This window comes from Cibotium barometz, chromosome 4 (assembly GCF_041138505.1).
Source record: "Cibotium barometz isolate CiBa-2024 chromosome 4, ASM4113850v1, whole genome shotgun sequence".
Taxonomy (NCBI): domain Eukaryota; kingdom Viridiplantae; phylum Streptophyta; class Polypodiopsida; order Cyatheales; family Cibotiaceae; genus Cibotium; species Cibotium barometz.
Window position 1 is genome coordinate 27,646,630 of NC_141049.1, and position 23,123 is coordinate 27,669,752.

The 23,123-nt window shown below is 42.6% G+C and overlaps 1 protein-coding gene across 3 annotated transcripts in view; it reads right to left on the reverse strand.

Moving 5' to 3' along the window:
• Positions 1–11,196, reverse strand: part of QQT1 (P-loop containing nucleoside triphosphate hydrolases superfamily protein) — a 46,343-nt gene extending 35,147 nt beyond the window's left edge. The window contains exons 1-5 of one of the 3 annotated variants that reach the window (XM_086787625.1): positions 11,100–11,196; positions 10,783–10,879; positions 10,584–10,708; positions 9,940–10,029; positions 9,662–9,736 (exon numbers count right to left, since the gene is read on the reverse strand). In XM_086787625.1, the coding sequence (XP_086643751.1) occupies positions 9,662–9,736; positions 9,940–10,029; positions 10,584–10,708; positions 10,783–10,874 (382 nt within the window). In that variant the 5' untranslated portion in view covers positions 10,875–10,879; positions 11,100–11,196. Of the gene's footprint in view, positions 1–9,661; positions 9,737–9,939; positions 10,030–10,583; positions 10,709–10,782; positions 11,036–11,099 lie in introns of those variants that run through there. The other 2 variants (XM_086787617.1, XM_086787633.1) reach the window with 2 other exon arrangements.
• Between the last annotated feature and the right edge of the window lie 11,927 nt (positions 11,197–23,123).

Below are 23,123 nucleotides of genomic sequence, written 5' to 3' on the forward strand. Positions count from 1 at the left end.
ACTGTGTGAGCAAGAGGGGGGCTGTTTGTGTTGCTGATTGGAGGACTGTTTTGGGCCGTACGGGAAGAGGAGAAGCAAGCGAAAGGCGGGCCTTGTTGCTGTCAGTTGGGCGGGAACAACTACGGCATATGGAAGGTAATGATGGAATCTGTTTTGGAGTCTTACGACCTTGCTGATTTCATTGTTTCCGTGTGTTTGGGAGCGATGCGTATGTTCACATTCCGAAGAAGCAGAGGGGGAAGCTCGACTCAAAGTCCCAAAAGCTTATCTTTGTGGGATATAACTCTCTTTCCAAGGGATACAGGTTATTTGATCTAGAGAGGAACGAGATTGTTGTCCGCAGGGATGTGGTCTTTGATGAGCATGTTCCGGTTTCCATTGTCGATGAGTCGCCACTTCTTGGAGACCCAGAGGATTCTAATGATGATTCCCAATCTATTGTTCCAACTGGACACCCTCAGTGAGTTCGAGGTTGAGCCCGCAGCTGGAGATGAGCCCCCGCAGCAGCAGGAGGCTCCGCGTTCTATTCGAGTACCCAGGTGGTTAGTGGACACCCTTCGGGAGTCGGTTGTCACGGAGCTTCCCTCCGAATGGACCACAGAGGACGGATCTCGAAGATCGCACAGAGTCCGTGATAAAAGTCATTCAGCGAAGCTTTTACAGGTAAACTATTGCCTTGTCAACGACAGAAGCAGAGTACCGGGCTGCTTGTGGTGCTGCTTGCAAGGTTGTGTGGCTGCGAAGGTTGCTTGGCGACATTGGGTTTCCACAGAAGGAGCCCCCAGTTATCCAGTGCGATAACCAGAGCTATATAGTTATTGCTCAGAACCCGGTCTTCCATGCTCGGACCAAGCACATAGAGATACAATCACTTTGTTCGTGAGAAGATCTTGGCTGGTGACATCTTGCTTCTTTATTGTTCGACGGAGGACAATGCGGTGGACCTCTTCACGAAGTCTCTACCTCAGGCTATGCTCCGGAGGCACTCCAGCTCCCTGGGGTTGCTTCCACATCTAGGAGCTGAGAGGGGGTGTTAGCTATCAAAATACGTAGCGGAGATGATAACCAAATCTGAGACCACAAGAGCAAGTAGAGTGCAGAAAATAGACAGCACAAGGGAAGGAGAAAGATAGGCGTGTAACTCTTCTCTATACACAAGATCCCGAATCTGAAAACTGGATACAATGATGTGGGGGCCATGGGGCCATAAAATGGCCCCATATATAGGGTCGACCAGCCAAAAAATCCTCCACGACCCCAACAGAAAAAGTCAGCCAGCTCCATATGCATATGAGTGTAGTCGGCTAGCTTCTGTGTGATCCTGCCAGCATAGGACAGCCACCCACACCATGGAAAAATGGGAAAAACGGGGAAAAAAAACGGGGAGTGAGGAAAAATGAGAAAACACCTATACAGGGCAGGCACACCCACAACAGAGGCCCTGGTGTCTGATAAAGACAAGAGATGACTTCTAACACCCCCTCTCAGCTCCTGGCTGTGAAATCAACCCTAGGGAGCTGGAGTGCCGCCTGAGCGTAGCCTGAGGTAGAGACTTCGTGAAGAGGTTTGCCGCATTGTCCTCCGTCAAACAATAAAGTAGCAAGATGTCACTAGCCAAGATCTTCTCACGTACAAAGTGATACTGTATCTCTATGTGCTTGGTCCGGGCATGGAAGACCGGGTTCCGAGAAATAGCTATACAACTCTGGTTATCACACTGGATGATTGTGGGCTCCTTCTGTGGAAACCCAAATCTCACCTAGCAGCCTACACAACCTCGCAAGCAGCACCACAAGCAACCCGATACTCTACCTCTGTCGAAGATAGGGCAATAGTTGGCTGCCTCTTACTGCTCCTGAGCCGAGGGTAAAACTGTAACCTGAAGTAGATCTCCTAATCTCCTCCCCAATCTGAGTCACTCCAACCTTGGAGTCTGACTCCATCCCCTCCTGTGTAAAAGAGTCCTAGATCCTTCGTACTCTGCAAATACCGCAAGATCCGTAATCCTGCGTCCCAATGAGACTTCAATGGCGTCTGCATAAAAGAGCTCAACAGCCCCACGGAGAAGCTCAAGTCCAATCTCGTGTTCAACAACCAGATCAATGAGCCAACCAACTTCCGATACTGCGAGGCATCAACTGGCTCACAAGGATCATTAACAGTTAACTTTGTGTTTGGGTCCATCGGCGAAGTAATAGGCTTGCAATTCTCCATCCCAAAGGCCTTAAGCAACTCATGAACATACCGCTGCTGAGAGACAAAAAACCCCCTCTGGGTCTGCCAGATCTCCAATCCCAAAAAGAAGTGGAGTAAGCCTAGGTCGGTCATCTCAAACTCCTTTGACAAGGCAGCCTTCGTCACGCCAATGTGCTCCCACATGACCGCCGGTGAGGATGAGATCATCCACATAAAGGATGATAATCGTAACCATGCCGCCTTCCCGAAAGAGATACAAGTTGGGATCTACAACCGATCTCTGAAAACCAGTCCAAACAAAGAAGGAATCAATCTTCTGATTCCAAGCCCTTGGAGCCTGCTTAAGACCATACAAGGCCTTACGTAACCTGTAAACCATCCCTTCTGATCCTGGAACAACAAAGCCTGGAGGCTGCTCAACATACACCTCCTCTTGCAGGTCACCATTAAGGAACGCAGATTTTACATCCATTTCATACACTGGCCACCTCTGAGAAGAAGCAAGGGCAAGAACGGTCCGAATCTTGGTCATCCGTGCTGTCGATGTGCAAAGGTATCCTCGTAGTCGATGCCTCGCCGCTGAGCATAACCTTTAGCCACAAGTCTGGCTTTGTGTTTGTCCACCGACCCATCTGACGCATATTTGGTCTTAAAGACCCATTTGACACCAATGACTGACCGTTTCGACGGCCTCGGTACCAACTCCCATGTTTTGTTCTTCTCGATGGCATCAAGTTCCACCTGCATGGCTTTCCTCCAAGTATCCTGTGAAAGGGCTTCCTTAACAGAAGTGGGCTCCTTGTCCCGCATAATACGAGACATCAGAGCATAGTTTACCTAAAGAAGCTCCGCTGTATTGCTTTTGTCACGGACTTTGTGCGATCTTCGAGGGCCGTCCTCTGTGGTCCACTCGGAGGGTAACTCCGTGACACCTGACTCCTGAAGGGTGTCCAACAACCACCTGGGTACTCGAACAAATAGTGGAGCCTCCTGCCGTTGCGGGGGCTCTACTCCAGCTACGGGCTCAACCTCCTGTACTGACTGAGGTTGATCAACTGGAACAATGGTCTGGAAATCATCATCAGACTCTTCTGGATCTCCAAGAAGTGGCGGCTCCTCGACAGTGGATACTGGAACATGCTCATCAAAGACCACATCCCGGCTGACAACAATCTCATTACTCTCTAGATTATACAATCTGTATCCCTTGGAAGAGAATTATACCCCACAAATATAAGCTTGCAGGATTTGGAGTCAAGCTTCCCCCTCTGCTTCTTCGGAATATGTACATACGCATCACTCCCAAAAACACGGAAGTGCGAGACATCAGGTTTCCTACCAATATATGCCTCAAACGGAGTCATATTAGTACTGAAGTCATTGGAGACCGGTTGAGGGTATGGACACAGCCTCTCCCCAAAGTGGACGAGGAAGATCACGATGCTCCAGCATGGTCCTCGCCATCTCCACCACAGTCCTATTTTTGCGTTCTACAACTCTATTCTCTGAAGGCGATCCTGTATTGGCCAGTTCCCTCTTGATGCCATGATCTGCACAAAATCTAAGAAATACAATCGAGGAGAATTCACCCCCTTTGTCAGCCCTGAGAGTCTTTACCTGCAATCCAGACTCTTTTTCCACCATCACGTGCCAATCCTTGAACCGTGCAAAAGCTTGGTCCTTCTGTGAAAGAAAGTAGACCCACGTGAATCTGGTACAGTCATCAACAAGCAGCATAAAATAGAGAGATCCTCCCAATGATGGTGTCTGCTGAGGTCCACACAAGTCAGTGTGAATCAACTCCAATGGTTTTGAAGCCCGCCTCGAAGCCTGCTTCTTCGGAAAGGATTCCCTGTGCTGCTTACCACGTATGCAAGAACTGCAACGTCCTTGCCTGCTGCCAACATCTGGCAAGCCAACCACCATCTGGTCCCGAAAAGCTCGCTGCAGTGCATCCACATTTAAGTGGCCAAAACGAAAGTGCCACAGATCACTGACCTAAGAACCTGTCAATGAGGAGAGTGCAGAGAGCTTGTAGATACCATTCTCCACACCGCCTTCCCAAACAACCTGGCCAGTCTCACGGTCCCGTAGAGCAACTGAATGCTCCTCAAACTCCACCCGAAAGCCATACTTGCATACTTCATGCACTGACAGAAGATGAAAACCAAGAGCAGGGACGTAAAGAACACGTGAGGCATGCTTGCCCCCCTTGCCGTCGGGAATAATCTCCATCCGGCCCTCACTGTGTATCGAAATGGTGGAGTTGTCCCCAATGAAAATGCGACCTGACTGCCGTTTCAGATCCAAAAAGAAGTACGGGACGGAGTCATGTGCCTGGAAGCACCACCGTCAAGAATCCATTCTCGGGTATCCTTCGCGGTGAAGCCAACTGCCTCCTCGCTCGAAGACGATGAAGCATCGGAGTCCATCATCTCTAAGTGCACAAATGCAGGAGTCTTTGCAGCTGAGGCTGAAGAACCAGCACTCTTCCCAGTCCACTTAGGACACTTCCTCCAATAGTGGCCTTTCTCGCCACAATCATTGCAAGACCGTTTGGCCTTCAGTTTCTCTCGTTCTGTGTCAGGCTTCTTCTCAGAAGACTTCTCCGGTGAAGCCTTCCCTTTGCCCTTGTTGTTATTCCGGCCTTTCGACCGTTGGCCAGTTAAGGCCTCCGAACCTCCGCTGTGAGGAGGGTTCGTGAAACGTTCCTCCTAGTCCAAGACCATGGGCACAAGCTCCTCCCAGGTAATGGTGCTGAGCCTACCACTAGTAATCAAAGAGGAGTAGAAAGCAGAATTTTCACCAGGAGGTGAAACTTTTTGCAATTGTTTTCTTTATTTACATTTCTTTATAAATATATATATTTTTCTTTTCTTTCTCTTTGGTTGCTGTTGTTTTCCCTCGGGATCTCTTGGAAGGGCTTGGGCCATTGCAATGTCAGAATGGGTCAGCCAGTGGGACTTTGGACCAGTGGTTGGCTAAGATGAATGACAGTGTCCACGACATGGGCACTGAAAGATGAATGACAGTGTCCAGGACATGGCCACTGAATGAGGGTATAGGCCGGTTTACACTAGTAAGTGGCCGCCACCGAAATGTGAATGTATCTTGAATTCTAAGCAAATTCTAAAGTGACTATAGTGGTCAAAGATAGTCAGGAGACCAGAAGGAATGCAGATGACATCATCCCTAAAATCTAGGGAACTGCTATTTTTGGCAGTGCCGGAATTGAAAAGTGTTCGCGTCAGTTTGTGCGGAATGTCAAGGGGACCAAAAGCTGGCAAAGGACTGTTGTGAGAATGTGAATCAGTCAGGAGATTTTTAGCCTGGAAGATTGCATGTGGAAAAGGCCTAAAAATGTGCCAAGTGTCAAATTTTGGTGCATTTTCCTCATTGAGAAGAGGGAAGCGTGGGAATTTGGGAAGAGGAGGCTCATTTGCAGCCATCGTGTGGTTTTGTTGCAGGAAAATCAGCATTTGTGGTGCACTCCCTTGCCCTACAACTCATGAATTGAGGGTTGAGCTTGCTCCCCACAGCCTCTCTCTGTCTTTCTCTCTCTTTCTCTCTCTTGCAGACTATGGAAATGCTCTCATCAGATAAAATCAGGTACAGTTGTGTGAATTTCATGCTTATATGCAAAGGCTAGTTGCCTCCTTGAACAGGAACCGGTGTAGTTAGTTCCTACACCAAAGCAGGGACGGAAGAGGGTAATAACCTCTTCACTACAATGCTGTTTCAGCACTGCTTAGGTGCTGTTTTTGGGCTGTTATGTTGCCCGATTGATGCCAAAATGCAGTAGGACTTTGCTAAAGTCCTCCAGGACAGTACAAGGGTTATTTTGGGCTGAAAACAGAGCTGAAAACAGGTCTGTGCAGAAAATTACAGCAAGCTGAATTGTGATGTTTTGGACTCCATTGGGTAGCCTGATGCCTATGGAAGTGAGCCTGTCAGTTGGGACTCATTCTGAGATGTTATGAAACAGTTTTAGTGCAGTTATGCTGGCAAATTTCTCCCAGAATTTGTAAAACTCAGCTGATGCAAGTAGAGTGCTTTGTTGCACTTGTGCTTTGTAATTTCCAACCTTTTAACAATAAAGAAATACCGCAAGGGGCGCCGGACTTCGGGGCCAATGTGTTGTTGAGCGAGGGAGCGAGGATTCTGTGATTGTGTGTCTGAGTAAGTCCAGGTTATTTGTAAATGAATTAGCGCTTTATGTGTCGAATACTGAGCAGGCAAGTGGGACAGCAAAGTAATGGCCATATTTTCTGATGATATCTCCTTCCCAGCCTGGAGGACTTCATGTGCTCCCGCATCGTCGACGACTTTGCAGGGTTCATAACCGCATCTGCACTTCCAAGGAAATCCTCTTCATGGGCGATACCCTGTTATAAAGAGAAGCCAAGTGCTGCCATATGCCTCTGGCCCGCGTCATATGCTTAACGTGATTGATTACTTGCGGTGTGCAGTTGAGGAAGATAAATGACCGGACCCTGGCGTTGACACGATCCCACATCTGTGTCTGTGCCTCACGGTCCTTCTTCGTCGACAGTAACTCCCCTTCCTCTGCTTCCGGCCGTGGAACCCCGATAACGATGAATCAGCAAGGTCATATGACTCCAGCACAAACTCCATCATAACCTTCAAGATGCCGTAATTGTTCCCGTCCAACTGACGGTCCGCTGGGAACGTGGGGAGCGTTGGGATCTTCACATGCTTCTCAACCAGCTCTAACAAATTTGCCATCGCGGGGATGTAACTGAAAAGGGTGGGTGGGTGGGTGGGAAAAAAAACTTTAAACCTGCAAGTGGCTATCCAGCAACTTAGCCTGCCTTCCTCTTGCTGCTTCTCTTCCTGGACAGTCCCTAACAGTCCACCAATTAGCAACGCAACAATCCCCCTCTTGCTCAAAAAACTCCCAAGATCTTTCAAGAGCCTAGGGCTCTAATACCATGTCAAAATACACAGCGAAGATGATAACCAAATCTGAGACCACAAGAGCAAGTAGAGTGCAGAAAATAGACAGCACAAGAGAAGGAGAGAGATAGGCGTGTAACTCTTCTCTATACACAAGATCCCGAATCTGAAAACTGGATACAATGATGTGGGGGCCATGGGGCCATTTTATATGGCCCCATATATAGGGTCGGCCAATGGAGAAACAGGCCGCCAGCCTCACGACTGGGTCCCTCCAGTCGGCCAGCCAAAAAAATCCTCCACGACCCCAACAAAAAAAGTCGGCCAGCTCCATATGCATATGAGTGCAGTCGGCCAGCTTCTGTGTGATCCTACCAGCATAGGGCAGCCACCCACACCATGGAAAAATGGAAAAAATGGGGGAAAAAAACGGGGAGTGAGGAAAAATGAGAAAACACCTATACAGGGCGGGCACACCCACAACAGAGGCCCTGGTGTCTAATAAAGACAGGAGATGACTTCTAACATTAGCAATCATCTCTTGTCTGTATATTTGCACCAGGACCTTTGTTGTGGGTGTGCCCGCCCGATTTAGGAGTTTTCTCATTTTTCCCCACTCTCCATATTTTTCCCTATTTTTCCTTGGTGTGGGAGGCTATCCTGTTCCTGTTGGCTTATCCAGATGTTAGCCGATTGGACTCTGTTACCCCCAAGCTGTCCCCTGTAGCTGGCCGACTAACTACTGCTGGCTGACAGGAGTTTTTTGCTGGCCGACTGGAGGAGAGCAGGTCACGTGCACATCTGATGGCTATCGGTTGTTTTTCAATAGGCCGACTGGTCATCTGGGGCCATATAAAATGGCCCCTTGCCCCCCCACACTTCTCATCTTGTATCCGGGATTTTCTCTTGTGTATATAGCAGAGTTATACGCTTCTCTCTCTCTCTCTCTCTCTCTCTCTCTCTCTCTCTCTCTCTCTCTCTCTCTCTCTCTCTCTCTTCATTTCTGCGTTTTTCTGTTGTGCACTTGCTCTAGGTGTTTTCAGATCTTGTCTTCATCTCCGCTACATATTCTGACAAGGTTGGCCCGTTTGCGGCCCTAGTGGTGGTGTACTATACAATGCCACTATCACACCTAGCTGGTGTAGTTACATTTTCTCCAAGACACATGTACCTCTTTAAGTTATGGGCCTCCCCACTCCAAGGGAGAATGATGCGGCGGTCTTTTTCTCCATCCAGGATGGATGGTATCTTGAAAGATGTGACGTGCAGGATATCACTGAGGGACAAGCAGTGCGTCCACCTGGCCATCTTATTGAGGAATGTAGGAAGCGCATTGAGAGTGAAAAGAAAAAGAAGCAGCAAGGGAGTTGTTGGCAAAGCACGGAAGTTCTTTTATATTGATCCCGCCCTAGGGATATTCACAAATGCTTAGAGCCTTCGGTCGTATGGCGGTTTCCCTATCAAGCATTGGAACCTTGGTGAGTGGGTGTGGAGGGATGCCACCAACCCTATGAAAAGCATGCCTTTCTCCAGTTTTACTGTGCGGAACGCTAGGGATCTTGTTCTAGGACAAATTCAAAGAGTCCTTGCTCTTAGACCTCATTGGGAGGCTTATGGTATGACACCTCACATTCAAAGGACTTTTTGAAGGAGGGTGTGGCACTCTTACGAGAGGACACACCTAACCTCCTTTATTTGGCTCTCTCTTCTTGGTGGCCTCGTCACCAACCAGTGGAGATCGGTTGTCGCCTAGCATGCCCGAGATGTGCAGGAGCTTCAGAGACGGTTTACCATTGCTTATGGGAGTGCACGGAAGCACACAAGATTTGGATTGCAATAGCACCTCTCCTTGGAAGGATGAGGAAGGATACTTGCATTTCATTTGGCGATATCATTTGGCTGACCCAGCCACAACTGACGTATGAGGGGAACATCATGGAATTGGTCATTATGATTAATCAGGGAGTTGCTTGGTGGTGCCATCTTTAGGACATGCCAAAGTCAAGATATGTACCCCACCACAGAGCTTGGACAGTGCATGGGAGATTATTGCCGGTTTGTAGCCTGGCACATTTGGAAGGCTAGATGCACCGAGGCCATTGAGGGCAATTCGGTTTATAACACACTGTATTTGAACGATTTGGAGTGATACCATCCACACCCTCATAGCCACCTGGGCCAAAACCCAAGGATGTTCGAGGGCTACGGAGAGAAAGCGGTGCCAATTTATGAGAGTATGATTACGGCATCTTTTTCACTCCCACTCATATTGGACCTTATTGGCATCACAAGGTACCGGATTGGTTGAGATTTCCACCTTGTTTAGTTTGAAATCTCCCTCTTGTATACTTTTTCATACTTAATAGAAGTCTCTTTTCCAGGGAAAAAAATGTACATGAGAAATCGTGTTCCTTGAGACTGCACACAGAAGCAAAAAGAGGATTCCCATACCAAAAAAATGTATGTGAGAAATCATGTTCCTTGAGACTGCACATAGAAGTAAAAAGAGGATTCCCATACAAAATAAAAAGGAACTAAGGTTTCATACCTTTCTCCAAAGGTTCAAGTTTGGACTTTAACCAATCCAGATTTTTCTCCACATAGTCCATGCAATAGACCAGGCCTAAGCCAAAGAGAAGAAAAGAAATTATACAGAGGTAGAAAAGTTCCCTGCATGGCAAAAGAGGAAAGGGGGGAAGAAGGGGAGGGGGCAGGGGATAAATTATGGATTGAAAGAGATTTCTTTTGGAAAACATTGAAAAAAATGCAAGAGTAAAAATTAGCATAAGCTAGATGGCCACTACTTAGATAAAGATTTCTACACACGTCTATCAAGATGTTTGCCATTTGCTGAAAAGTTATTAACATGGAGAGAGCAACCTTGAACAACAACAAAAAACCTGTGCTTCCAGATGCCTGCACCAGATGTGTAGCATGAGCAACAACAAGATACTTTGTATGGCAAATATTTACATATACAAAGCGTGCACAGGCTCATACAGATGCAAAACTGTGAGCTGTTACTTGCTCCTTGCTCTGAAAAAAATATGAATAAAAGATGGCAAGAGATACATACAAAACTAAGCTGCAATTTTCTCACTTCTCTCCAAAGGCATGAGAAGCTGTCACATGCATCAGCTCCAACACCTAATGCATGTGTCAGGCTAAGCTGCTAGTTATGGTTAGGGCTTAGCACAAGAATCATCCATGTTGTGAGCCCCAATCTGTTAAAACACTAAAAGAGACTAGAAGTGTGAAGCAAGGCGCCCAGAACAAAAAAAAAACAGGAGCCTGCCCACTAAGCTGCAAATTTTGAACAGCTTTTCCATGCTCAGCCATAATCAAGGCTTTCCCCACATCTCCAAAGGCAAACTTAGTGTGTCAAGTGAATGTAATCAGCAAATCAAACTGTGTAGCAAGCTTGTGTGTGTATGCATGTGCACATGATTAGCAGGGCAAGTGGACATTACCCCCGTTTGGGCCTAGCCCATGCTGATTCATAACATCATCCAACTTAATGAGCTCCTCAATGTTGACAGCACATTCGTACGGCAAACTGTCATTTGCTGGGTCTAGATTTACAACCGCCACTTTTCTGCAATCAAGAATAGTTTTCAGCTCCCATATCACGAGCATGTATCAGTTGACAAGATGAGACAAGCGACCAACCGGCCGATGAGCTGAAGAAAATCCGACATTCCATTGCAGTATGTTGTCTTCCCCGACCCTGGGGGACCTATTACAACTTGCCCAAAAACCATTTTAACTGCAAGTACACAGAAACATCCAAATAAATAAGGCATCCAAATTCTCTTTTTTTTGGCCTGCCATCGGCAAGACCTTAGTGATCGGTTCAAAAAAAATCATAAGGCCATTTCAGGTCATCATGCTTTATCAATGTTTACGGTACATTTAAGGCAACGAAAGATTATAGAAAATACTTAAAAGGCTAATCTCGTTGATAGGGAGGGATTTAGCACTATAACCTTAGTGATCAGCTAAGGGTTTATTCATAAATTTGTGGACAAAATAGAAGAAAATGCATGTATACGCATAGAAGGTGCAACTTTTGTTCCTAAAAATGCATGTATACGCATGTTGTTCCTAAAAATGCCAATGATGGGGGAGCGTTGCTTTTTCTTTGTGTGTTGACGTTACTACTTTTATAATCAAGGCTGAGCCCTTTGAAGTATCTTTTGTATTTGTGCCTGAAATACAAATTCGTAACTATTTTCTCAAAGCACGAAGTGATCCTACCTTGAAAGCTACCATTGGCTTTGTTGTCATTCAAATTGACAAAGTTCAAAAGAGTAGAGATGTTGGTAACTTCAAGCAATTAACCATTGTAGATGGTCCAACCTCTATGGATTTGGCAACTGTAAGTCTCTTCAACGCTTAATTTCTGTGTAGTTTGTTTATAAGTGCCTCACAAGAAGCTTGCATTATTTAGCTTACCTTCGTGAACAAATGGAAAAATGTTTACCACTCAAATGGTTGACCAATTTCAAAGAGGTGAAATTGTCATGTTTGTCGCTCGAAACATTGGCATTTAGAAGAGTTGCCTAACACTCTTTCTATCTTGGACATCACATTATTAACACCTATTTTTGGAGATAAACGCAAGCGCGAGCTTGAGGCTGCCTTTCATGTTCAAATATCCGAGATGGGACATGGCAAAGAGGTAAAAGTGAGTGCTTAAATACATGGAATGAAAATTCTATGTTTATAGATCTTACTTGGTGTTTTCATCAGGTTTTTGAAACTTTGGAGATAACAAACTTCAATGGAGTTTTCATTTTAAATAAGTGTGCAATCTGCACAAGCAAACAAAGGTAAACAAGCTCTCGTATGGTGGGTACTGCTTCGAATGTGGCAAAGCTGTGGATATTTCTGAAGTGGCTTATCTTCAAGATTGAATTGTTGCACCTAGTGGACTAGCTACTACTGATGTGACCTAGATTGTTGAGAGTGTTGATAAAGTGCTTAGGCTTGAAGATTCTCTTGTGAATCTTTACCAAAAAAGTGCTATTCTAACTAGGGTGTTACTATCTAAAATTAATCAAGTGGGTTCATTTTTGGTTAACAATCAAGGTTTTGTAATTAGTTTTAGCTTAACTCCTTCTACATGCTAGATAGCTTGAAATACAATCTTTTTGTTCCATAGCTATCTATCACCGTTGTACTATTGCAATGACATAATCAGCTCTTTACTTTTTGTACTTCCCAAATGCATGATTGTGAAATAGACTGAAATTTTTTGCAACTTATATCTATTGATTTTTAGTTTTACTCAAAGTTTTCATTGAATACGTGTCTTTTCAATGCACTTCACTTTATGGTGCAATCAAGATTTTGTCTTTAAGAGTTAAAAAACCTCGTGGTCCAATGGTTATCTCAATTTGACTGTTTTTTCAACCCTCTCTTCTTTGTTGCATTTCGAAACAATGGAAATTTGTCCATTTTTAATGTCTCAAATTCATTCCCTTGTGCACACAATGACAAATTCTTTGGGTCTAGTAATGAGGTCTTGGAAGTCTTTGCATATAACCTTAAACTAAGCTTGCACATAGCCTTATACTTTTCTATGCGTAGTGAGCCAAAGCTGATCAATTTGGGTTTTTTTTTTTAACGAAGGCAGCGGAAATGCACCACTTGATACTTCTTCAATCACATGATAAAATTTATAGCTTTGTTAGAGTGAAAGAAAATAAAGATAAACGAAAACAAATTCTATGGTCAAAGGAGGAAGAAGACTTGCTTGTGCGTTTGATCATCGCCAACATTAAAAAGACTACAAACGTGATATCTAACATTTTCTTGCAAATGTATCCCTCTTCATTGCATAGCTTAAGCTCTATTGCAAATAAAGTTTATAAGGTAAAGTCAAAGCTACCTCAATATGTTCGCATGAAAATGAAGCATTTCCTTAAAACCTATTTACAAGCCATACAAGATACACCCTCACATAAATGTGCTTCTTGTCTACGTCATCTCGTGTTTGCTAAACAACTTTGGTATGCGCCCTTCAGTTCTATGTTGGTGGAAAGCACAAAAAATGGTCACTCTAGCAAAGATTTGTTGAGAATTTGCAAATTCTGTGCAAAGAGCTTGAAGAAGAATATGATCTCTTCTTTCACTTCACTTGCAACTCAAGGCTTCAATACATCTATTGAGAGTGTCAAAAACTTGAATCAAATCAAGGCACATTTGATATCGATTAGAATACCTTTTGCGTAGATTCATGAGCTGACACACAACAGACAACTTGGCTTACATGGCACAATAGTCAATGTAATGGCTGATCTAGAGAGAGCTCAATGTGTCCTTCCACGTTTTCTTGAGTTTGAAGCATCCATTTGGGTTGGAATAAAAAGAAAGTTGTCCTAAAATCATTCATACATGAGTGGCTCTGTTTGCCCTCTTAGAACAATGTCAGCCTTAAATGCATTGCTCCCTACACCTCTTTATTGTGCAAACAACATTTCCCTCAACAATAATTGGCTGCTGGCACACATAACAACCCTTCAACGAACTCTTAAAAATAATGAACTTCACAATGATGAGTGCATCAATAGATAGGATGACGAGCCCTTTTCTGATTACCTTGTCCACGGATGACGAACCCTTTTCTGATTACCTTGTCCACAGACTCTACTCTTCACATCAAGTGGTAGACATGAAAACGACTTAATGATTCACGTTACGCCATGTGAAGGTTTTCCACCTTTGAGTCTATTCAAGGATACACATTGTGGAGAACTATGCTTCTCAACATTGTTCTTTGGGCAAGAAAGAAAATACCATCAATACGCAATGAAACACTACCAATTGACAACAAAATGGGAATTGATGCATAGTGATAAATGGTTTGCTTTTAACATTGAAAATTTATTCTTCAAAACTATGAAAATCATGGTCAGCAAAGTGTTGTCATCAATTTGGGTTTGGCTACCAAAGGCAAATTGAAAGGTTCTAGCCTCACAGCAAGAGCTTTCATTCATGACACCAATATAGAGCAAATTTTAGCCTCTAAGAGAGGCTATAGAGACTTTGAGACATTGCGTACTTCTTGTGATTTCAAAGAGAAGCTCAAGAAAATTTTTTTTGCAATGATTCGACAGCTAGGTCCTCTCACTTTCTTCGTCACTTTGATCTACCTTTTCCTTACCTTTGCATGATACATGTGTATCTACATCTGTCCTTAATGTGCCTGCTAACATGGATCCACTACTAGAGGACTCTCAAGGCCCACTAAGCACCTGTGATTTCTACTCTACATATGGTACAACATTAGTACTTCTTACATCTATATCTGTTGTTGCCTTCACTACTGATGCATACTAGCTACTCATCTCATCAAAGATAACAACTTTTCTTACTTGTGCCTCATGAATGGTAGGGTTATAACATCTATACCCTTTCTGCTACAAATCATAACCAATGAAGATACATTTCTTTGCCTTTTTATCCAACGTTATTCTCACTTTATAGGGAACATGCACATATGCAATACACCCAAGCACTCAAGTAATACACATCCAGTTTTATACCTATAAACTTCTGTTCAGGTGTCATACCATGAGCAACTGTAGTGGGGGTCCTATTCATAGTGTACATAGCAGTTGCTATTACTTTAACACAGAAATAATGTAGCATATTCTTTTCTGACATCAAGGCACATATCACTTCTGCAATGTTCCTATTTCTTCTTTCTGGTAACACCATTCTACGGAGTATATCTACATGTAAATTGTCTTTTGATTCCCTACTTCCTCAAGAAATCACTGAACTCATTAGAGAAGAATTCTCCCCTACAATGACACATGTTCCATGTGCAAACATGGCTTCCTTTATCCCATGCATGTTTACATCCAAAGTAAACATCCTGCCATTTTTGTTACCCTTTGCAACTAAGCGACACTAATTTTTGAACTCTTTTATAAAACATCCTTGAGGATTAAACCTCACTTGTAGACCCTGCTCAACCATTTGTCTAATAGAAACCAGGTTTTTTGTTATATTTAGAACATGAAGTATATCTGCCAAGTACTTCATTTTGCCATCCTGCATAGACAGTGGCATCTTACCAACATGCACAATGGGATGTGCAGTATCATCACCTATTTCTACATAACCTAGTTTTTTTCATTTTTTGCATGTGTCAACCATTCACCACCATGATTGGTCATGTGGTTAGAGGCACCAAAATCCACATACCATATATCTTTAAATCCTAACACATCTCCTATTTTGTGAAACTAAGCATGTACTGCATCACAAACAACTGCTTACTTCTATCATCACAAACAAGATGTTTACTTCTGTCCTCACAAACAACTGCTTACTTCTGTCACAAAACAGCTGCTTACTTCTGTCATCACCACCCTATTTACTAGATGATGCATTGTTGCAACTTTTCACCTTTAATGTTATTATGCTTACTTCTATCATCACCACCCTATTTATTAGATGATGCATAGTTGGCTTGTTGCAACTTTTCACCTTTAATGTTATTATGCTTTTTAAAGCAATACTTTGGCATGTGCCTTGGTTTGCCACAATAATAGCACTCTATGCTATTTGCACTCTGATTTCTTTACAAACCACCTCAGCCCCTCTAGCTCCCCTTGCCTCTAGACTAGCCTCTTCCACCTATGTATGATTGATGTGAATCATTGAATTGTTATTATCCATAATTTTGGTTTTCATGTTGGCCACCACCTTAGCCTTGACCATGACCTCTACCTATGCACATACCTGAATTGGAGTAAAAGGCCTATTTTGATGTGTTCTTGCTTTGCAAAGAAGAGTCCTTACTAAGAGACTTTTCTTTTATGATCAACATAGACACAAACTAAGTCCCAAAAGTTAAGAACATTCTCCCTGACTGTAATGGAGGTCTTGAATGGCTTGTACTCTTCTTTGCTAAGTCCATTTAGACAGAGGCTCACAAAATCATCATCTTTCACTAATACATTAATAGAACCAAGGGATTCAACAACACCCTTGATCTTTAAAGTATACTCATTCATAGACATGCTTTTCTTCTCCATAGTATGTAGTTCTGCAGTTTCCTTGCCTTTGTGTTGGTTTGGAACGTTTGCACTAGGTTCTACAAAGCAAGCTGGAGTGTTGGCATCATATATGTGTCCTATCATTGTGTCTACGACACTTATTCTCCTTGAACATAGTCCCAAAATCCTTTACCCATGAGCAAGTTCGTCATTCTGAACTTCCAAGCATGGACGTTGTTTTTGTCTAGCTTCTCACTCACAATTTGATTGAGTCTGTTAGACATGTTTGCTTGCAAACAACTAGAAACCCGTAAATTTTTTTATTATATATGTAACCTTTACCATAGTAGTATCTTTTGTATTATGCAACCTTTAACACAATAGTATCTTCTATATGACTACGTTGTGGTATTTCAACACAACCTGTGTATCACTAGATGTGACTAGAGTACATGTATATACACCCAAGATCAACAATACATATGTAAAAGCTGTCTACACTCCCAAAATGCACTGCTACACTACAATAACTAGATTTCAACTAGAGACTGGTCTCAACCACATAACTTCTAGAAACTATCGAAAACAATTTGTAGTGATCAAATAGAGATCGAAACATGCTCGAAACACGATTTTGCAATACCGTAGTACAAAGTATTGTGCACCTTACAGAAACTTCCAAGCCTACGGAGACAGCTCCTCAATCGAAGATGTGTAGCTCCCATAGCTACCACAGGGTGTCGTACCGAAATAAGAAGGGGAAGAGATGATGATACTCTTACCCATGTACTGCTTCCTTTATTCTTGCCTCTTGCTTGCCTCCTTATCTCTCACACCACAAACCGAAGCTCTGATACCATAAAGAGAATGCGAGCGAGAGCTTAAGTTCCTTGTAAGCAAACACACATAAACAAGAGAAATCAAGACACAAGAGAGAGATGGATAGCTGAATTTTCTTCTATCTTATTCTCTGCTCTACAACCATATAACTAAAAAGATAAGAGTACAAGGGAAAGTACTCTCCTACAAAATAACATACAATTGCGTGTCCGTATGTGAACTCGACTATATGAGTTGTCGCTATAATTATGCCATATCTCTAGTGCTCCAAAGTGGTTTTCACCCAACCTGTCATCCACTGGCGGCATATCAATAATAGTCTCACACCAACCATGCCAGTGGCATAAGTGCGGAAGCTATCACCCAGGCAGGTCATCAATGTCAATTGCAACACTAGTTGAGCTTGATATCTCAACAGTTCAGGCTACCAAGTGGCCATATGTGGGTGTCACCTGTAAGTTCTCTCCCTCGTTACCACTAAGAGGCCTCTTACTACCTTAAAATTATGGTTAGATGCCTTCTCTTCACAAGATCTCTTCACAAGAGCACAACTAGATCTCCCTCTCATTCTTAACCATAAAGTGATGGAACATATACTCTCCTCTTTTAATTCTTGTATGGCTCTCTCTTAAGGGATAAGTGAGTTATACTCTCCCTCTTTCTCATCTACATAAAGCAATGGAAACACTCTCTTAGTCTCTCAAGTAGCTAAGTTAAACTCTCTTAGTCTCTCAAGTTAAACTCTCTTAGTCTCTCAAGTAGCTAAGTTATACTCTATCACCCTCTCATTTCAAGAGAAGCCAAGTTCTCTTTAGCCTATGCAAGAAGAAATAGAAACAAGAAATCCCTTGGGACAAGCCTATATATACATGTAGTGGGACTATGTTTTCCTTGTCTTTTTTTCTTCTTCTTTTGAGGTCTTCCAAGAGGGCCTTCTCCAGCCAAAACCTCCCACAAGTCCTTACCTTTAGCAAGAAAAGTCTTCAAGGCCCCTGCTCTAATGAAGTATATAATTCGGACCCATTCCCTTACACCATATCTACAAGAGATGGACTTATTTAAAGGAAGAATTTCAAGATTCACTTTAAACTTCTCACCTTTGGAAATCAACCTTTGAGTAGTAACCTTAACACACCAATCCATTTCTAGATACACACATTAATGTTAATTTTAATCAAGCCTTCAAGACCTTGGCATTATTTATGAGCCATGGATGGGCCGGATTCTCATCGTTAGAGTGTTCTCCTCAAGTGTTTCATTCATAACAAAACACTTGGAAATCAACCTTTGAGTAGTGACCTTTGTACACCACCCCATTGCTAAATGTTAATTTTAATCAAGCCTTCAAGACCTTCACATTATTTATGAGCCGTAGATGGGCCGGATCTCATCCTCCATAAGTCCTCAAGTGTTTTGCTTAAGTGTTTTATTTATTAAAAAACACAACATAAAAAACCTTAACATTTTTTTCTTTTCTCCCTCCCCTCCACCCCCTTTCCATTTGTTAAGTATGTACAAAGTGTATCCTTGTGGCAAATGGGCCTTCAATCCTTGAGTTGTTAAGAGCCATTAGAGAAACATTCATACCCTCCCATTAAATCATAAAATTTCTATCATGTCATATCAAACTGCCATAGCATCAAAGACTCATTCTTGATTTGAGACTAAATTTGAAGTTCATCAAACTGATCCTTTGTGAATGTAAGCTCAAGCTTCATTTGTAGAAGTAGCAAATCCTCTGTCCTCCTCCAAGGCCTCCAATAGAGCAAGCGGGTGTGAAACCACATCACAATCCTCCCACTATTCACAAAGTGCAATCCTTAAAGCTTGGAACCTCAAGCTCCATTAGTAAGATAACTTCAATACCATACCCTAACTTGAAAGGAGCATAATAAGTGGAAACCTTTCAAGTGGTGGTACAGTAAGACAATAAAGCAAGTAGTAACAATTTATCTCAAAGCCTTTAACCACGGACCACCAATTTGACAAATGGTTGGATACAAAATTCCATTTGTCTTTTGTACCATCCCATTACACTAGGAATAGTAAAAGGAGAAGAGTGCCGATGTTTGATGGAGAGTAGTAAGGAGAAGAGTGCTGATGTTTGATGGAGAATTCAAAAAGAAGATCCTTGAGGATGTCACATCCAAACCTTGGTTCTTGGTGATTAGTCACAATCTCAAAAGGTTCTCCAAATCTAAAAACACACACAACTCAAGCAAGAAATTAACCATAGTTTCAAGTGTAGCATTTGAAGTGGTTTTGGTTGTTGAAAAACTGAGTACCTCAAGCTATGGCTATGCAAGCTTGTGAGCTGAAGAGATGATGCAAAACCATAATCTAAGGTGGATGCTGCCAAGTACACACATAATGATGAGAAACTAAAGTAAATAAGATTTAATTTGGTTACAAGATTAAGACTTATACTCATAGAGCTTGCTTGATTTGATTTCTTGAAAGTGACTATCTTGGCTTTGTTAGCTTATGTGGGATAATTCTAGCTTGCTCTTACACTCACTACCTACCTTCCTTGTTCTCCATGACACCTTATCTCTCAACACCCACCTTGGTGCCATATTCTTAGGCTACCACAAGGTGGCTGGATGTGAGGTTTACAACTCTAATACCCCCTAGGGTGCTTAATTTTCTACTCTCATGTGGTAAGGTAAAGTTACTACATGCCATCACCCCCCCTTAGTGCCAACAAAGGTACTTTAAGGTGGTAAGGTGTGATGGAAACAACAGAAAAGAGATGAGATGGGCGTCTACCCATATGGTGACCCCTTTTTTCAACATGTAGGGTGAGAAATAGGGTTGTAGGCTTGGGTAGTTAGGTTTATTGATGTAGCTTTTACAAGAGTCTGTCATTTTGAGAATCTCCTCTTTGCTCAATGAAGACTTCATCTAGTTGGCTTCTTGGTTCTTGAATCTACATTCCTATTCTTTGTGTCCCAACTTTGCAATGGTCACACTTTGGCTTGTGCATGAGTTTGAGTCTGCATTCACTTTGATAGTGTCCCATCCTTCCACAGTGAAAGTATTTCTTTATTATTTTGTTGAAGAGTGCATGTTGCACACTTGTTCTTCCTTTCTTAAGCTCTTTTTCTTCTTCAAGAAAAGAGGCGACACATACTTCAAAGATTGGTTCTAACAAACTTTTTATTGTAGTCACCAATGCACTACACTCCTTTGGCATGCTTTTTAAGGAAATGGCTAATGCATATTTATCTTCTATCTTGGCATCTATGCCATCTAGTTGTGTCATTATTGTTGGAATCGGGGTTAGGGTTGCAACAATGCACACACACAAGATAGAGAAGCTTAAGAGCACACAAACTCACTAGATTAGAATAAATAAATGTGTGTCAAATACAAAAGATAAGTACACACCCAAAAATAAGTAGATAAGAGGGTGTATATATGCACGAGGGAAAAAACCTCCTAAAATGAGGGGAAAAGTGCCCCGGTGATCCTAAGTGTGTTCACACACATCACTACCATATAATGCTACAAATCCCCTAGAGTGATGATGTGAACATGTACAGGGTATGTCCGATCAAACCTGAAAAGGCAGTAAGCCTAAAGCTTTACGAAAAGCTTTAAACTTTTCATCATGAGGAAGAGCCTTCGAGAATAAATATGCCATGTTGTCATGTGTAGGTACATAGACCAAGTTGATCTTTGCCTGTAGAGAGTCTTTTTTTGACATAATGGTAATGCACCTCAATGTGCTTAGTGCGAGCATGAAACATTGGGATCCTCGTAAACAGCTAATGTGCTATGGCTGCTGTTAGTGAAAATCATAGTGCTATACAACTGTCTAACACCCAAATTAGCCATAAAATGTCTGAGTCATACACACTCAACTGTAGTGGTAAAAGCTGCCCTGTACTCAGCTTCACAGCTAGAAGTGGCCACTGTAAGCTGCTTCTTGCTAAGCCATGATATACATGAATCACCAAAAGCAAAACCCACTAGTGGACACTCATGTGTTATAACATCCAACCCAATTTGAATCACTGAAAGCATGCAGCTGTGACTCACCTCCCTTGGGATTAAAAATACTGAGTGTCCTGTAAATAGCGAAAACCTCACTTAATGCTTCATACCTGGGCTATGTATAAATCTGCTCAACTATGAGACCGCATACTATATATCTAGCCTCGTGTTGCACACATAAAGAAGGGATCCAACAGTCTGGTGATATAAACTAGTATCAAAAGAGTCTCCTACATCTTGAAGACTAAGTTGAGTACCTGTCTCCACAGGTGTTGCCACAGGTTTACAGTCTTCAAGATTAAACCTCTTCAATAGCTTCTGTATATATTTAGACTACAGCATAACAATGTCATCATTACGCTGCATAAACTGAATCCCCAAATAGTAATACCAGGGCCCCAAATCTGACATCTCAAATGATGACTGTAAATCAGCCTTAAAGGCTAAAATTTGATCTATATCGGGTCTCGTGAGTAACATGTCAACGTATAGAACGATGACCAAAAATGTGTCCTTACCCCTCTTCACATAGAGGGTACTCTCTATTGGACTGTTGCAAAAATCATTTGCAACCAAGTATGCATGAATCTTCTCATACCATGCTCTAGGAGCCTGCTTAGGGCCATAAAGAGCCTTTTTCAACCTGCATACTTTAGACTCTTCTCCTTTCACAAAACCAAGAGGCTGTGATACATACACCTCCTCATGTAAATCACCATTCAAGAATGCAGTCTTAATGTCCAACTGATGTACATTCTACCCATGAAATGCTACCAAAGCAATGAGACACCTAATGGTAGTCATACGAGATGTGGGTGCAAAGGTCTCATCATAATCAATGCCCTTTTGCTGGGCATACCCCTTTGCAACAAGTCTAGCCTTGTAGCGATCAATGCTACCATGTGCTTTGCATTTTAACTTGTAAACCCACTTAGTACTAATGGCCTTCTTGCCATGAGGTAGATCTGTCAAATACCAGGTGTCATTCTTGAGTATAGAGTTATACTCATCCTACATAGCATGCATCCAATGATCATCATCCTGTGCTTCCTCAAAGGAAATAGGTTCCTCCTTATTACATAAAATAGAAATGAGAACATGATCCACAGGAGAATAATCTGCATAATGAGAACCTGCACGAGTTCTGCTAGGTAAAGGAGCTACCAACTTGCCCTCAATGTCTGCAACAAGCCATTTTAGCATATGCCTAGATTCTTCTATGGCTGCTCTCTCCTCATCCACTACATCCTCAGTAAAGGAGCTAGGTAAAGGAGCTACCAACTTGCCCTCAATGTCTGCAACAAGCCATTTTGGCATATGCCTAGATTCTTCTATGGCTGCTCTCTCCTCATCCACTACATCCTCAATAATTGCCTCATCAAAAGGCTGGTTTACAGGCTGATTTTGCATTTGCAAAGGCTGAATTTCAACATTTGGTTGAGCATTCAATTGCTCTACATATGGCTGCCCTCCTCCATTAAACAAAGGTAGGAGCGAATCAAACATGTCATGTGAGCATACATTTTACTGTTTTTTGCATGAAAGCATGGGTTGAACTGAGTTTTTGATCAAAACAACATCTCCTTACCAAAATCCGCATTGAGGCCGGATGGTAGAGTCTATATCCCTTGTTTTCTGAACTGTATCCCACAAATATGCATGTAACTGCCTTATCATCAAGCTTACTGCATTGTTGCTCAAGCACAAGAGCATAAGCAAGATAACCAAAAACACGCAAATGAGCCATAGAAGGCTTCTTGCCATGCCAAGCTTCATAAGGAGTTTTAGACTGCAAGGCCTTGGTAGGGCATTTGTTCAACACATAGTTTGTGCACATAGTTGCCTCTAACCAAAAACCATGAGGTAAATCTTGGGCTTTCACCATATATCGTACCATCTCCATAAGAGACACGTTCTTCCTCTCAGCCATAACATTTTGCTAAGGTGTGTATAGCACTGTACATTGATGCCTTATGCCTTTTTCAGCCATATATGCATGAAATTCCTTGGACATATACTCCCCTCCTCGATCTGAATGAAGGGTGCCAACTTTATATTCACATGCATTTTCAACCATGGATACAAAGTGCCTAAAGCACATAAAAACCTCTGACTTCTTCTTTAATGAATACACCTAGCTATATCTGGAGTAATCAT